The sequence below is a fragment of the Sus scrofa genome, chromosome 1 (assembly GCF_054392235.1).
Source record: "Sus scrofa isolate SSC_HxYL_T2T_F1_AM1 chromosome 1, Sscrofa_HxYL_maternal_Yorkshire_Landrace_v2.0, whole genome shotgun sequence".
Lineage (NCBI taxonomy): Eukaryota > Metazoa > Chordata > Mammalia > Artiodactyla > Suidae > Sus > Sus scrofa.
Genome location: NC_139383.1, coordinates 227,151,936 through 227,169,908, shown reverse-complemented (window position 1 = coordinate 227,169,908; position 17,973 = coordinate 227,151,936). Strand labels below are relative to the sequence as shown.

General features: G+C 39.7%; 1 protein-coding gene across 2 annotated transcripts in view; it reads right to left on the bottom strand.

The window, feature by feature from the left end:
- ERMP1 (endoplasmic reticulum metallopeptidase 1) overlaps window positions 1-16,980 on the bottom strand; it is a 66,512-nt gene extending 49,532 nt beyond the window's left edge. For both annotated transcript variants that reach the window (XM_001924217.6, XM_013993586.3), the window contains exons 1-4: window positions 16,559-16,980; window positions 14,930-15,231; window positions 9,985-10,112; window positions 9,256-9,361 (exon numbers count right to left, since the gene is read on the bottom strand). In XM_001924217.6, coding sequence (XP_001924252.1) covers window positions 9,256-9,361; window positions 9,985-10,112; window positions 14,930-15,231; window positions 16,559-16,899 — 877 coding nt within the window. In that variant the 5' untranslated portion in view covers window positions 16,900-16,980. The remainder of the gene's footprint in view (window positions 1-9,255; window positions 9,362-9,984; window positions 10,113-14,929; window positions 15,232-16,558) is intronic.
- Between the last annotated feature and the right edge of the window lie 993 nt (window positions 16,981-17,973).

Here is a 17,973-nt window from a genome sequence, read left to right as displayed (position 1 = left end):
GGGAAACATTATCAAACCTTATCATGTTAAAATACTACTATTAAAATATCATTACTACTACAATTAGGTATCAATAAAGTTATACGACTAAAATATTAAAACCACACTGAAAAACATGTAAAGCTAAACTATAAAGGGAAGAAAGTGATGATCAGGGTAATGGCTATGCTTAGATGAGAGGGAGCGAACTGAATTTGAGAAGGAGCAGGCAGAAAACTTCTGGGAGGGTGTGGTAAGAGTCTACCCTTCTTCAGTCGTGGCCATTAGAAGGGTATTCACTTTATAATAACTAAGCCCACACATATTTTTATGTGTGTGTTATATAATGATTGTAATTAATACAGCAAATAAAATATATTTGATGTTTGATCCTGAATCGGAACTCAGATTAAAAAACAAAACAAAAACATCTAGGATGTTACTGGAACAAAAGAAATCTGAATATGCACTCTTTATTCACTTACGGTTTTATATTAATGTCGTATTTTTTAAGTGTAACAAAGGTACTGTTATTGAAGGAACATATCCTTGTTCTTTATCTACTGAGATAGATTACATTGAGATTATCAACTGAGATGGCTTTTCTCCTTTATTCTCATAATGTGGGGAACAACATAGATTGGCTTTCAGATATTAAGCCATCTTCATTTACCATTCAGTAAAGCTGCAGATATAAAATCATTACAGAAAAAATCAGGTGCATCTCTATGCACTAATAAAAAACTATAAGACAGAGAAATTAAGAAAACAACTTCATTTACAATTGCATCAATAAAAATAAAATACCTTGGAGTAAATTTAACCAAGGAGGTGAAAGTTACATACCTGAAAACTTTAAGACACTGAAGAAACTGAAGAAAACACAACTAAATGGAAAGAACATGCACACTCATAGACTAGAATACCGTGAAAATGTCTATGCTATGAAAACAATCTACAGATTCAATAAAATCCCTATGAAAATTCCAATGCCATTTTTCACAGAAATAAAACAAATAATCCTAAAATTTGTGTGGAACTACAAAGACCCCATGTAACCAAAGCAACTTTAAGAAGGAAGAAAAGGAGTCCCTGCTACAGTGCATCATGCTAAAGATTTGGCCTTGTCTCTGTGGTGGCACAGGTTTGATCCCCAGCCTGGCACTGTGGCTCAGATTTGATCCCTGGCCTATGCCATGGATGTGGCCAAAAGAGGTGGGGGGGGGGAGAGAAAGAAAGAACAACAAAGCTGGAGACATCACCCATCCTGATTTCAAACTACATTACAAAGGAGCCCAGGGAGAGTCTTTTCAATAAATCGTGTTGGAAAAACTAGAGAGCCACATGCAAATCAATGAAAATGGGCCACCATGTTACACCATACACAAAAATTAACTCAAAATGAATTAAAGATTTGAACATCTAAGACTGAAATCGTATAACTCCAAGGAGAATACGTAGGCAGTAAGCTTCTTGACATCAGTCTTGGTGATGATTTTTTGCCTACGACACAAAAAGCAAAGGCAACAAAAGCAACAAATAAACAAGTGGGATTACATCAAACTAAAAAGCCTCTGCACAGTAACAGAAACTATCAACAAAATGAAAAGGCAGTGTACTAAATGAGAGAAAATATTTGCACATCATATATGTAATAAGGGATTAATATCTACAATGTAAAGAATACATAAGACTCAATAGCGAAAAAAAAACCTGATTAAAAAATGGGCAAAGGACATGAATAGATTTTTTTTTTCAAACAGATGGTCAAGAGTAACCTGAAAAGGTGCTGAATATCACTATATACCAGGGAAATGCAAATCAAAACCACAGTGAGATATCACTTCATACCTGTCAGAATGGCTATTATCAAAAAGATAAGAAATAAGTGTTGGTGAGGATGTAGAGAAAGGGAACCCTTGTGCATTAGTGGTGGGAAAGTAAATTGGTGCAACCACTATGAAAAACAGTATGAAGGTTTCTCAAAAAATTAAAAATGGAACTATTACATGACTCCATTTTTGGACATTTATCTAAAACCCAAAACCTAACTCAAAAAGACACATGCACCCCCAAGTCCACTGGAGCATTACTTACAATAGCCAAGACATGGACGCTACCTAAGAGTCCATCATGGATGAATGGATAAAGAAAATTCCACACACAACGGAGTATTACTCACCTATCCTAAGTGAAACAAGTCAGAGAAAAGCAAACAACAGTTGATCTAACTTATACATAGAATCTGCACCAAAAAAAAAAAAAACACACACATATTATTATATAGACAACAAAAATGATGGTTGTGTTTAAGTTTAAAACTTCCACTATAAAATAAGTAAGTCATGAGGCTGTGAGTTATGTACAGCACAATGATTATGGCAAATAACACTGTAGTGTATACTTCAAAGCTGCTAAGAGAGCTCTCAAAAGTTCTCAGCATAAGAAAAAAGCTGCAGCTTTGTGATAATGGATGTTAACTAGACTTCTTGATGATCACTTTGCAGTATATACAAATACTGAGTCACTATTTTGCACACCTCAAACTTAAAAAATCTTGTATTCCTGATATGAGCTCAACCTGATTGGAAAGCATTACCTTTTTTTGTATATGTATATACATATGTACACACATAAACATACATTTCTGGATTCAGTTTGTTAATATTTTACTTAGGATTTCTGCATCTAAGCATAGCATTTATCTACCAAAAGAATCTACTAAAGCTGAAATTATGGACATTTTATGATTCAGTAGTTCCACTTAGAAATATGCATACACATACATTTGCACCAAAAGACATTTCATAAGAATGTAAGACCATTCCTAAGGAGTTCCCATCATGGCACAGTGGAAACAAATCCAACTAGAAACCATGACGGTTGCAGGTTCGATCCCTGGCCTCGCTCAGTGGGTTAAGGATCCAGCGTTGCTGTGAGCTATGGTGTAGGTTGCAGATGCAGCTCAGATCTGGCGTTCTTTGGCTGTGGCATAGGCCAGCAGCTACAGCTCCGACTGGACCCTTAGCCTGGGAACCTCTGTATGCCACAGGTGCGGCCCTAAAAAGACAAAAGACAAAAAAAAAAAGACTGTTCCTAAGAGCCAAAACCTAGAAACAATCTAACATCACCAGCAGAATGGATAGCCTTGTCAACAGAATATTATTCAGCAGTGAAAAAGAATGCAGTGCAATACAAATGAATCTTAACGACATAATATTGAGTGAAAAAAAAGTGACATATACAAGAGAAAACATAGTGTATGAGTCAATTTATAGAAAGTTAAATCTTTGTGGTTTAGAGCAAGATTAAATCTATCAAGACATAAGTTAGAATAGGATAACCTTGGAGGAGGAATGACTAAGAAGGACCAGAGGTGAGGCTTGTGGAGTACCCCTCATACTCTCAGTCTTGGTCTGGGGTCTAGGTGCATGACTTAGTCTGTAAAAATTCATTAAGCTGAACACTCAGAGCTGTGTGTTTTTCTCACATTATAATAAAGACACCTATGGAGTTTCCATCGTGGCTCAGTGGTTAACGAATCTGACTAGGAACCATGAGGTTGTGGGTTCGATCCCTGGCCTTGCTTAGTGGGTTAAGGATACAGCGTTGCCATGAGCTGTGGTATAGGTTGCAGACGAGACTCTGATTTCATGTTGCTGTGGCTCTGGCATGAGCCGGTGGCTACAGCTCTGATTAGACCCCTAGCCTGGGAGCCTCCATATGCCGCTGGAGCAGCCCAAGAAATGGCAAAAAGAAAAAAAAATAAAAATAAAAAAAAATAAAGGCACCTAAAGATAAAAGTTTAAGTTCATTTTATACATTGTACCATAAAATATATTTGAGAAAAACATAAGATCCAACAGCAGGAAAGGGTTTCGCATATCTGCTACCTGGCCTCTGACCTCTGACATGCTCCAGCCCTATTCCAGCCTCTCAATTATGATCCACTGGAGGCTGAGGGGTCACAGGTCAAGTGTTGGTCAAGACTGGGAAGACTAGGATGGGGAAGGCAGATAAGCTCCTGAGTAATATACTCTCCATGACATAAACAAGGTAAAGGGAGCTTTAAACAAGAAATTAGACTTGAGGATTTTACCCAGTGATTATTAATCCAAATAGGTACAGTATGTACCTCTTAATGAATACTATGCCAATTTTACAGATGACGAGCAGAAACATGGAGCATTTACACGTGACTTGTCCAAGGTTGCAAGCCTAGAATGTGCTATAGCTGAGACCTGAACTTGGGTCAGCTGACCACAGAGCCTGTGCTCTTAACCACTACCTATCCTGCCTCCCCCAGAAAGCTCTTAACTAGACCACAGAGAAGGGGGGGGAGGCAGACATATTTCCACTCTAAATCTTTCTCCTGCCATCATCTAAATGCTATGATGCTTCTAGTTTCTTGTGCATTCATTTCTTCCTTAAGAATAAGCCCCATCTTTCTTAAAGCAAAGGATATGAGTATGTGCAATGTTGAGGGGAAGCAGATCTCAGTGTCAACAACAGAGTCAAAGTTTCCTGGAAGTCTAGTAAAAGCAGACCCAGCTCAGTCACACACAGAATCATTTCCTCTGCTCTACTTCCTTCTAACTTTACTTGGTAGCATCAACCCCCAAAAGAAATCAAAAAAGGAGGAACTAATAAATAAAGAACACTGGGAGTAGTAAAGATTATTATGAGAGCCAAGTAAGATGAGGACTGAAAACTGACCACTGAATTTAGCAATGTGACTTTAGTAAGAGGAAATGTGGAGGTGTGGGGAGCCTAAAGATAACTAGTACTTGTGCAAGAACAGGAGCAAGGGGGAATTTTTCAATAGATGGGAATAGAGAAATGAGGCAGTAGCTGGGAAACTGAGAGGGAGTCAAAGAGGTTTTCGTTAAGAAGAAGAAAAAAAATTGTTTGTGTAAATGATGTAAATCATTCACAAGGAAGGAAAATTAATGAAAGAAGGGCAAAAAATATTTAACTCATCATTAATATAACCAGTCTCCTATGCATGGATCTGAAACGTATTTTCAATTTTTCACTCCTGGTAAAAAAAAGTCAAGAAGATTATGCAGTACTCAGATCTATGTGCCTCTGTGCAACTATTTCTACAAGATAAATTCCTACAAGTAGACCTGCTGGACAGAAGGGTCTACACATTTGTTAAAGTGATACATATGGCCAAACTACCCCCAAATTGCACCAATTGTTACCAGTAGTGTATGAAAATGCCTGCTCCTATGAATTCATCAGAAATGGGCATTATCATTCTATTTAGTTTTTGCAAATCTAATATAAAAAATTACGATTGTTGCTTGAATTTACATTTCCGCTAAAATAAAACTTTTTTAGTTTAGCAGTTTCTTAGACAATTAAAACATGGAGTTCTCTTATGGCACTTTCACTGTACCAGCCTGGGTTGCTTCTGTGGCACAGGTTCAGTTCCTGACCTAGGAACTTCCACGTGCTGCAGGTGTGGCCAAAAAAAAAAGGTTAAAACAAAAAATTTAACAAGTGACCTAGAAATTCCATCCTTAGGAATTCACCAAAAAGAAGTGAAAATGTATGTCCAAAGACTTACACATCAGTTATTATAGATAGCAGTATTATTCATAATAGCCTAAAAGTGGAAACAATCCAAACATCCATCAGCTGATCAATGAAATGCAGGATATTCATACAATGGAATATAATTCATCCACAAAAAAGAATGAAGTACTGGCACAGGCTACAACATGGATGAACCTCAAAAAATACTATAAGAAGTGCAAGCAGCCATCCAGACCACTCATGAGTATGGGATTTCTCTCCTAGGTGATGAAAAGATTCTAAAACTGATTGTAGTGATGGCTACACAACTCTTTATGTATCTAAAAATCTACTGAAGGTAACACTTTAAATGGGTAAATCGTTGGGTATGTGGATTATATCTCAATAAAACCATAATTAAAAACAAAAAGGGGAGTTCCCATCATGGCTCCGGGGAAATGTGATTAGTATCCAAGAGGAGAGAGGTTCAATCCCTGGCCTCACTCAGTACGTTAAGGAGCTGACATTGCTGTGAGCTGTGGTATAGGCAAGTAGCTACAGCTCAGATTTGACCCCTAGCCTGGTAACCTCCATATGCTGTGGGTACAGTCCTATAAAGACCAAAAATAATAATAATAAAACAAAAACAACAAAAAAGAATGGAATCTCAAGCAGGTTATAAAATAGCAGAGTTATGATCCTATTTTTGGGAAAAAAAAGAAGTTATATACATACATATACACACACACATACATGTGTATATATGTATATAACTTTTATATATATATATATACATAAATATAAATAGAAACGAAATTCCAGAAGGGTAGAGACTAAACTGTAACACCAGTTTGCTCTGGGTGGTAAGATTACAAGGTCACTGATATTTTTCACAAGAGATAAAAAGCATTCCATGAGCCCTTTGTTCATGGGCTTTCTTCTACTCAGGGATGGTAGCATTTAAATTTTAATGTGTTTAAATTTTAAACAATGTTTTTTATAATACCTTCAAAATGATCAAATCAAGTCTACTTGACTCAGATATAAACCACTAATCTGATAAATCATGCCATTCTTTCATGCATTCTGTCCCTTTTAAAAAATTAGGCAGTAATGATTATTCTAGCCACTAAAAACTCTCCAAATGAATGCCCCTCTGAAATGACAATGGAGCACCAAAGAGTACAAACTGTCTTAACTGAAATGTTTCCAGGGCAGGACAAGGGCTACTGTGCAGGATAAAGAGCCTGTTGCAGAGCTGAGGACGGGGCAGACTGGCAGTGCTCCCCAGGACTCCAGACCCAGGGGGCCTCATCCTCCCTCAGTCAGACGTGGCAGCAACACTAGCTCTCTGAAAGCAATCTCAAAAGAAAGCTAGTCTTTTTGTAGGAAGGGCATCTGAAGGTCAGAGAGATACTAGGAAAGCACCCAGAAAGCTTTCCAGTATACAAACTACCCAAACCTAGAGGGAAAACAGCATTCAAAGACTCAGAGGGAGTTCCCTTTGTGTCTCAGCGGTTAATGAACACGACTAGCATCCATGAGAATGCAGGTTCGAACCCTGGTTCAGTGGGTTAGGGATCCAGCATTGCTGTGAGCTGTGGTGTAGGTCGCAAATGTGGCTTGGATCCCACATTGCTGTGGCTGTGGCCGTGGCCGGCAGCTACAGCTCCAATTGGATCCCTAGCCTGGGAACCTCCATATGCTGCAGGCACAGCCCTAAAAAGACAAAAAGACAAAAAAAGAAAAAACCAAAAAAAACAGTTACTCTTAGTAGCAGTTTGTTTATATTCTTCCAAATAATCCACTTATACCTAAAAATGTAAACTGTAGAATTCTTAACTGTCTTCATTTAGTAAACAAAACAAAACCCCATGGACCATAAATTAGACCTAGCAAAAGTGAGTATTCAATATATCGCTAAGCCTAGGTAAGTATGTTTCTTTTTTTTTAATGCAATTTTTAAAGGTTACTTTCCATTTACAGCTATAACAAAATATTGGCTATCTCTCCATGTCATACAATACATCCTTGAGCCTATCTCACACCCAACAGTTTGTACCTCCCACTCCCTTAAACCTATAGTGCCCCCCCATAGTAACCACTAGTTTGTTCTCAATTATCTGTGAGTTTGCTTCTTTTTTGTTGTATTCACTAGTTTGTTGTGTTTTTAGATTCCATATAAGTGATATCATTACAGTATTTGTCTTTGTCTAACTTACTTCACTTAGCATAATGCTCTCCAAGTCCATTCATGTTGCTGCAAATGGTAAAATAATCATTTTTATGGCTGAGTAGTATTCCTGTGTGTGTGTGTGTCTTTATCCATTCGTCTGTTGACAGACTCTTAGGTACTTCCCTATCTTGGCAAATGTAAATAATGCTGCTAGGAACACTGTGGTGGCTGTATCTTCTCAAATTAGTGCTTTTGGTTTTTTTCAGATATATATCTAGAAGTTAAATGTGTTTTAACTTCCCTGGATTATATATGTGAAAAATATATTAATATAGATGCACAGAATATGTATCTATATTAATATATTAATGTATGCATTAATATATATGCACAGAAAAGATTCAGAAAAGGCACAGGATAAACCTTAAGACTGGTTCTTCTCTGGGTGGCAGTACAGGGGCAAGGCACTATGATAATAAATTAAAAAGCATGGACATGAAGGTACTTAACATATAATACACTTCCAGGAGGGAAAATACACAAAACACACTCCTGCCCTGATATTTTCACCAGAGAAAAGATGCAGTGTTCTCTTTGCTTGCAAGACGTTCTCTGACGGTTTTGATCTGACGGTTATTACATCAAGTGTTCTTCCCGTCCTGACTGCCGTCCAAGAATCAGAGGAAAATGGATAATAGCATAGCATCCACTAATACCTACAGATATTAGACACCAGTTTCTGCTCATTAGTCAGATGAAGAGTAAGCAGAAAGATCTGAGCTGAAAGGAAAGGAGAACCCTGCTTCTGAACTCATAACCTTGAGACGCTCGAAGATGTAGCTGAAGTTAAAATATACAGAAAGTTACCTTGTGGCACGGTGGGCTAAGGATCTGGCGTTGCCGTAACTGCGGCACAGGCTTCAATTGTGGTGTGTGTTCTTTTCCCGGCCCAGGAACTTCCACATGTCATGGATGTGGCCAAAAATTATACATTTATTTTGAGTGGTAGAAGTTTAAAATAGGTCGGATGGAGAATATTAAAATATGGTATTGGCTTAGGTTTTGCTTAGCACTTAGCATAGCTTTATAACTTAAAAAATACCATGTCTGTGAAGGGTACTAAAAATAAAAAAGTTCTCATATCAGCTTACTTCCCCTGGTCCATCTCATGCCTTGAAATACTCCTCATTATTAAGCTTCCAGCAAATGCTACATCTCTGGTTAAAAATGCATTACACTAATTTCCAACAAAGCAGGAAAACACATGAAACAACCAACATCAGATTTCAGTATCCCCTGACTGAACAAATCTGAGCTTTGAACTCTGATTCACATTACTGGATTTGTAAGACATTCAAATTAATATTATTTTGTTACAAACTTTAAAAGACAAGCAAAAACTGAAATTGACAGAACACTGTAAATCAACCATAATAAAAAAAATGAAAAAAGACAGGCTAAAACTACCTCATGCTTTAAAAAGAACGTCATTTCATTAGGTTATTTACATTTTAAAAATTTCCATTTTTATAAAAATAACAATTACATTAAAATATACAATGCACAGCCTCACACACCTGTTTGGAACACAAGTTCTTTCCCTCCTACACCTGCTGCCTCCAGGTTAATAAATGCACGAATCAAGCTGGCCCAGGGGTGTTGAGTAATAAAACCATGACTTGCCTGTATGAGAATGAAAGAAAACAGTTACTGGCTAAACAATCTTATATTATTAAAGTCTTCACTTTGCTTTTTTAAAAGACAGAAGAACATCTATGCTGATGAGGGGAAGAAGAGGAAAACAAAACAATCATTTATTTCAATGGCAAGATATAAAAACATCTATCTATTTCTCTCTTTCTCTCTCTGCCTCATCGTTGTGTGCAGTCTGCTCACCGGAAAGTCACTCAACACAGAAGACAGCCTGATTTCCATGAGTGGAGCCAAACATCATCTTTATTAAGTGTGAGCCTGTGCAACAGAAGAGAACAATAGAAGAAGAGGGACAAGAGCTCTGAAACTCTTGGGTCAAAGACAACTGGAGGCGAGCAACTGTACCATCACAGAGCGTTTTTATGAATAAAACACTAACAAGATGACCTGTTCGGTGTTGGTTTTTCAAATATTAAACATGCGTACATAAGTGGCTGTAAATTTTTTAAAGTACTGTCCAGTACAGTATTTCTTCTGCATGTCCTTTTATGATACTATTCATATGAATAATCAAAATGCCTAAGTGTTACTATTACTATTATTCTCATTACCACTATTACTCAAGCCTAGTATTTAAAACAGTAAAATCTCACTTGCAAGACATTTTCCTCAGCACCATTAAAGAGAAATATGATAGCATGATGTAAGGCTTCTGAAGATTTTGACAGGACACGAAGGACTTCCAGCATCACTGAACAGCTCACTGCATCATCGCTGGCACCTTTAAATCAGAAAAAAACAGATCTGTTTCTCAGACTTTAAAATCTTTACTGGAGTTCCCCTTATGGCTAAGAGGTAATGAACCTGACTAGTATCCATGAGGACACAGGTTTGATCCCTGGCCTCGCTCAGTGGGTTTAGGATCCTTCGTTGCTGTGAGCTGTGGTGTAGGATGCAGATACAGCTCAGATCCTGCATTGCTATGGCTGTGGTGTAGGCTGGTTCAACCCTCAGCCTGGGAACTTCCATATGCCGCAGGTGTGGCCCTAAAAAGACAAAAAACAAAACAAAACCCCTTTACAGGACCACCCACTATGGCATCACAATAGGTGAATATAGCACAGCCCTGTCACTATCAGGTGACAATTACACCTACCAGCAGAAATTCAATGAGGGCAGGAATCTTTGGTTTGGTTTGGTTGATGATTTACTCTCAGTATCTAGAACCATACCTGGCTCACAGCAGTTGCTCAATTAATATTTGCTGACTAATCAACCAGAGGGGAACCTAAAGCTACACAGAAAACTGGCATTCTCAGCACCCAAAGCAACTTGTTTTATTCTTTATTCTACATCCTCTGGAGTATTCTCACTTCTGGTGTTCAGTTTCCTGTGTCACCTCAAACTGCCACCCACTTCTTTCCTGTTTTCCTGCCAAAATCATAAAACACAGATCACTCCACACTTATAGAGGGGTCAGTTTGGAAAGTATAGTATTTTTTGAAAGGTTCTCTAAGGGAATCATACGGTGAAAAATACAAGAAGACACATAACCTAATAAGACACAGGGAAGGAGACCAATGACCTAAGTTGTATCCCTGGTCCCAGAACTGATAAAGCAGAAGACCTCATCAAATCACTTAACCTTTTGATTCAGAAACCTTACATATTAATTAAAGGTGATTATAAAAATAACTTTAGTGGGAATGTCCTTGACGCAAAGCAGGTTAAGGATCTGGCATTATCACTGCAGCAGCTCAGGTCACTGCTATGGTGCAGATTCAGTTCCTGCCCTGGGAACTTCCACATGCCACAGGTGTGGCCAATCACCCACCCCAAAATGATTTTAATACCTAGACTTTTTTAAAGTACTATGACAGGTAATAAAAGGAACTGTCTGGATATTCGATGATATTAAGGGATACCGGTAAGTTTCTTCAGTGAAGTAATTCATGGTATTATGAACATATCCGAAAAAAAAAGTTCTTATCTTTTAGTGATATAGACCCAAATACTTAGGGAGAAACTGATACAGCTGAAATCTGCTTCAAACTAGTCAAAATGGATAGGGGTAGAGAAGAGACAAGATCCAACTGTTGAGCCAGGATGACAGGTACACTGAGGTTCATTAAACTGTTCTCTTTTTGTATATATGTGAGATTTTCCGTAATAAAGTTTTTTCATTGTTTTTGGTTTTGTTTTGTTTTTTGTCTTATTAGGGCTGCACCCGCGGCATATGGAGGTTCCCAGGCTGGGGTCCAATCAGAGTTGTAGCTGCTGGCCTACGCCACGGCCAAAGAACGCCAGATCTGAGCTGCATCTGCGACCTACATCAGAGCTCTGGGCAACACCGGATCCTCAACCCACTGAGCGACGCCAGGGATCAAACCTCATGGTTCCTAGTCGGATTCGTTTCTGCTGTGCCACGATGGGAACTCCCTCCATAATAAAAAGCTTAAAGAACAATTAAAGTAAATAGGCACAGTAATAACCCAGGCGATAGCCTTTCTGGGTTTACAGACTGGGAGGCAGCGTGCTACAGAGCTTAGTGTGGGTACAGCAAGAAGGCATGGATGTAAATTCTGGCTCTGCCTCTTTACCCTACTATTTCCTAGTCTAGAGGGCAAATTAATGATACTACTTCACAGGTGTATTGTGAGGATTACAAGGTAACGCACAGTGCCTAGCATGTGGTAGGCACTCAATGTTAGTTTTTCCTTCTCTTTGCAAACATTAAGGAAGGCTCTGCAGTCAGCTAAAATGCTTGTTTTGGTGCTGTTAAATTCCAGGCCCCATTCCTACTTGAGAAGAAACTGCTTATTTGTTTTACCTGTCCTGGTAGTGACTGCTGGATTCTATTTTAAACAAAATGAAACAAAGTAATAATTATCTTATTACCATCAAGCAGTAAGTACATGTAGCTATCAGTAAAAAGTAGCACCTTTTAAAAACCAAATGAAATAGTTTTTTAATTTTGAGATTGAGATAAAAAGCAAGCAATAAAATTTTTCCTTATTCAAAGGAAGAGAAATGGAAGTTTAAAGATATCCATCTAGGTATGGTTGATTAAAAGTTAAACCACCCTTTTATCTTCCTTTGTTTTAATGGTTTTGGTGTCTGAGAACAGACCTAGAGAAGGGTCAGATACCTTTAAGAAAGTGAAGGAAAGTTAGAGAACAGTATCTGTAAGGGCTGGATGGTTAACAAACGTCCTTTTCCATTTATAATTAACCCTGAAATTGAAGCCAGCCTCAGAATAACTCTGTGTCTCTTCTACCAACAACCTGGTACCATGCAGCAAACCCAAGAAGATATTTAAGGCCTTTCTATGGGTAACATTACTGCTAACTGGTATCAGTTCCTAAGTTCTAGACACCTTGCTGGGAAGTACTTTTAAACAATACTCATGCTTCAATTAGTTCATCCACCAAAAAAAATAAGTGATGGTCTATTTTATGAATGTTTTTAAAACTACTTTTAACTATTTATTAACGACAAAAATTTCCTTGAGATTGTTGATATAGACATCCTTACAAAATTCTACTTAAAAATGGGTTTCAATGACCCACAAAATGCCATGCTTTCATTACTGAACTCCATATATGTGATTTCTAATATTTGGCACTGTTTGTTTCTGTCACTTGTACACACATCTTTATCACATAATGTTCTTAAAAACTATGGTGGTAATTTATCCCTTCCTATATTTTAAGCATCATAATAGTGGGCATAGAGTGACACAAACTTTATTACTGGTTGGGAATGGACACAAATGAGTTAATTTCTCTAGCACACACAAAGGTATTTCTGACTTTACAAAACAGATGAGTGTATATGGATTTTTAAAAAGTATATTACTTTCTAAATACAATTGGCTAGATTGCTAATTAAAGATATCCTAATATAAGCAATTTTATCAAGCACATAAATTTTATATTTTGTATAACTCTAGGTGTTCATTTTGAGCCTGGTTTACATTTAAGCAAACTGAAACTAATTAACATAAAATAACTACTAATAACAAAAAAAAAAAAGGATTTTTCATGCCAGTTGCTATTCTACTACTTTACTTGTATTTAATCCTCATTTAATCCTCTAAGCAATGCCATTAGGAATGTACTATTATATCTCCATTTTACAGATCAGAAACTAAGGAAAAAAAGAGGTTAAGTAGTTTGCCAAAGGGAACACTAACTATGTATGTCCTGATACTCTCCTTCCTTTAAAATATAGTTAAAAGAACTAACTAGCCAGGAAACTCAGTCCCAGCCCTGTCTCAGATCAGTGGTGATCAGCTAAGTGTATTCCTATATCAAATGAGACTGAACCAGATGCCATCTTACTGTAAAATGCTATTTTCTAGTCTTCTCTCTTTACAATCTCTAGCTACTGAAAATGTCTTCCCGAGGACTCTTTAAAAAACTGAAGTTCAGAGAGTTTCTGTTGTGGCTCAGCAGTAATAAACCCAACTAGTACACATTAGGATGTGGGTTCAATCCCTGGCCTTGCTCAGTGGGTTAAGTTTCTGGCATTGCTGTGAGCTGTGGTGTAGGTCACAGACGCAGCTCGGATCCCGAGTTGCTGTGGCTGTGGTGTAGGCTGTCAGCAGTAGCTCTGATTCGACCCCTAGCCTGGGAACTTCCATATGCCTCCAGTGCAGCCCTAAAAAGAAATAAATAAAAATAAAAAATAAAAAACTGAAGTTCAATTTAGAAGACACTCATTCATTCAGCCAATATTTATTTTGTTAGGTACTGTCCTAAACATCACATACTCTATTTTGCTTAAGTCTTTTCAGAGCGAAAGTTATGGATTAATGAGGTACTCTAATAGTATGGCAACCCAGTGGACCAAAATTCTCACTTTACAGGCCGATAGAAACTGCTAAGAGAGGGAGCCTCCAAACCATGCATCCCTTGAAGACCAGGCCTGTTCCTTTATCCCTTCATCTCCAAAGCCTAGCACAATACCTAGCTGAGCAAATACTTGAAATGGCAGAACCTAACTCCAGGACTCAGGAACATACACTAGTGGTTCTATGCTGACAAGACTTCGTCAGTCATGCAGAAATACTCTCCATGTCCTATTGCTGGGCTGCTGGCACCAATATTGAAAAATTAAGTAAACAAAGCACTTCAGAGAACACTGAAAGGTAAATCTTCTCTTTTTTCTTTTTTTTTTTTTTTTTTTTTGTTTGTCTTTTTCTAGGGCTGCACCCTCGGCATACAGAGGGTCCCAGTCTAGGGGTCTAATCAGAGCTACAGCCGCCAGCCTACACTACAGCCACAGCAATGCAGGACGTGAGCAGCGTCTGCATCCTACACCACAGTTCACGGCAATGCCAGATCCTTAACCCACTGAGTGAGGCCAGGGATTGAACCCGCAACCTCATGGTTCCTAGTGGGATTCATTAAGCACTGAGCCACAACCGGAACTCCCTGAAATCTTAAACTGATACTATTCTAATTATCTTGCCTTCCATCATAATGAAAAAAGGTTTATTGAAGAAAATGGTACCCCACAATTACTCAAACAGCTTGGAATTAACACACTTCTTGAGCTGTGATGACTTCAAATGACTGAAAAATAGGCACATACCTGGTGAGTTTGCCACTGAGTCAAAATGGCAGTTAGCCAGGACAGCATGCTGGGCTCCATCTCTGGGTTCCAGCTTTACCACAACGTTGGTGATGTTGTCATAATAGCTTGTAAACCCTCCCAAGAAGTCAATGCTGAAGGACCCTGTGGGCCGTTGTACATCTACTGAAATCTTGTGAAGGCTGTTACTTTGAACTTCAATTAGTTTAATCTGTTCCAAAAGGTAACGCACTGTCAGAATTTCATTTTCTACACTTCCTGTAGTCCTGGGGCCAATGGATGTTATGTGTTCAAGATAATCCCTGGAAGCAACCCAAAAAACACAACATCAAGGAGTGCTAGGTTTAAAATCAACACCTAGCGTAGAGCAACCTTTCCTCTACATCCCCCCCACACCAAAAAAAGTTCTTTGACTTCTCACATTTAAAACAACAAGAAGGCTGCCTTTTATTATTTCAGGTACCATGTGAAAATCGCTTGTCAAGTTACATCATTTTGTTTTGCCTTCCCTGAGTTCACCCCTTCAGTTTTCTCCACCTACTCCACTCCCAACTTCTCCCAATCCTCATATCAAGTCAATACAAACACCAGGGATTTTATTCAAAAGGTGTAATTCTGAAGGCTAGACAGGACAGAATACAACTTCACTGTGTCACACTCTAGAGTTTTCATTCTAAATAGCAGAAACCAATGAGCAAAGACAATTAAGTCAAGAGGTTAAATAAGTAAAGAAAAACTTTTGAAGAATGGACTCAGCCCTCCTAGCTTGCACACAAGGCCTAATAACTTCAGTCCAGGCCCAAACCAGCTCCAGCTCTAAAAAAAACACAAAATTTTTTGGTCTTTTTACTGCATTCCAAGTGGGGCAAAAAGGGGGTTGGGAGATGTGTTTCACAAAGCCTTTAAGAAAATAAGCTTCCAGGACTTTGAAAGAAAGTCTTCTAAAACACAATAGCTGTTGAAAATTCTGCTAGCTTATGATGTTATGAACTTTGACACACTTAGCTTACAATACCTTTGACTTAATCATGTTTCCTAGCATACTTAAAGGTCCCTTGTTTTCAATTTAGGGGAGGAAAAAAAAAAAAAAGGCAAACTTTACACACCTGGGACCAAAGGACAAGCTCCAGGTATCTAAGAACTTGAGACTGTAAAATTTTGAACATACAGTATTCCACAAAGAGCCTCCATAGCTCTCAAGTTTGAAACCTGTGACTCAAAAACTTAGACCAATGCATTATCTTCTTCCCATACCTCCCTGAAAACAGAACTTACGAAATGGTCTAGGTTCACAAATTTCACTATCTTTCATTTCAACCTGAAAGTAGGAAGGCTAGTAAAAAGTGAAGTTATTCTGGAGGACGGGGTAGGGCTAACAACCAACTACCTTCAGGTGAGGCAGGAAGAGGGTGGTAAAGCCGGCGCAATTACTCCCGGCCAAGCGCATAGGCACCATAGCTTAACAGGGGGCCACAGGAACCCCGCGTCCCATAAAATGGGACTTACAAAGGGGGACGCGCAAGACCACCCCATCCCACGTGCAGCCCCCACGGTCCCGCAGGGGTGGGTGCACACAAGTGAAGTACCACCGCCGCAAGGAAACCAGCAGGCAGGCAGGAGCCGCGGTACCTGGCTTGGCGCGCGTTGAACTCCCCGCTGTGGCCAGCGGCCCTGTGCAGCATGAGCTGCTGCAGGGAGAGCTGCACGAGCGCCCGCAGCGCGAGCAGGTAGAGCGCCAGCCCCAGCGCCGCGCGCCCCTCCGACAGTCCGGTCTCCGCGCCCCGGCTCGCGCCACCGCTTCCCTTCGCGCTCCGCTTCCGCGTCCTCGCGCCGCCGCCGCCGCATGCGTCCGCCAGGGACTCCTGCGCCGCGGCCTCCCTTTCAGGTTGCAGCGCCGGCGCTGGGCCGTCCCGATGCTCCCCTCCGATGCGGTGCCGCCTCACGGCCCCTGACTCCGAACCCCACTCCATGGCCACGAGAGTCCACCGCCAGCCCAACCGCCCTGGCCCGCGACAGCCCCAGGAGCCGCGGCGGCCGCAGCAGCGCCTCCTAGTGAGCGGACGGAAACTGCAGAGGGCCAAACTTCTTCTGATTGGCCTGTCCTGCCGTGCCGCGCGACCCAGGTTCTGTGGGCAGATTGCCCAGGAGCACCGCGACAGGGCCAGCGCCTGGCTCGGCGTCATTGGATGTACCTTCTTATGCAAGGCTTCCCTTTGTAGTGTGGGACAGAGATTAATCAATGGAAAGATAACCATAATCCTAGACACCTAAGAAAAAAGAAATGTTTTTTAAAAGAATGTGCAAAGTTCATCATGTATGCATCATGAAGAAGGCAGTGGCCCAGCTTTCGGAAGGGGCATTAGAACAAGCTCTGGAAAAAAACAGGATCTTAGCTCTTCAAATTATAAATTGAACTGCACAGAGGAGGCCTAGCCTCATGCTTCTATATAAATGATCTAATCACAGATCTTCATAACCAAGTGAGGTAACCATTGTCTCCATTTAACAGACGAAGAAAAATAATACCTATTATTTCTTGAATACCAACCAAGCACTATGCTAAGTGCTTTAACCCACCGTCTCATTTGATTTTTATAAGAATTCTGAAAAAGAAGTGTTTTTATTCCCACTTAATAGCCGAAGAACTTACAGGTAACAGATGTAGAATTTGAATTTAATTCCATGGGCTCCCAAAAGAGCATACTGAAGATGGTACTCTGGAAAGGAGGGTTCGGAAAAGATATTCCTCCCTTCATGTCACCCTGGTTGGTAAGAGGCAGAGCCTTGGTTTTAGTGTAGCGCCTAGTGAGCATCTAGTCCTCTTTCTGCCCTGAGGCGATGAGGCTCTCTGCTTCAAAGCCTGTGGCTCCAGCATGGATTGCTGGGTACTATGTCTATTAACCTAGAAACAGGTCTGTTCCTGCCTACTGCTCAGACCCACCTGAGACCAGGGGACTCCTTGTTCCCAACTCTTCAGCCACAATGACCTCTTTCAAAGTCCTTCCTGATCACCATTTGTCCTTCTACAATGGATCTTCTTACAT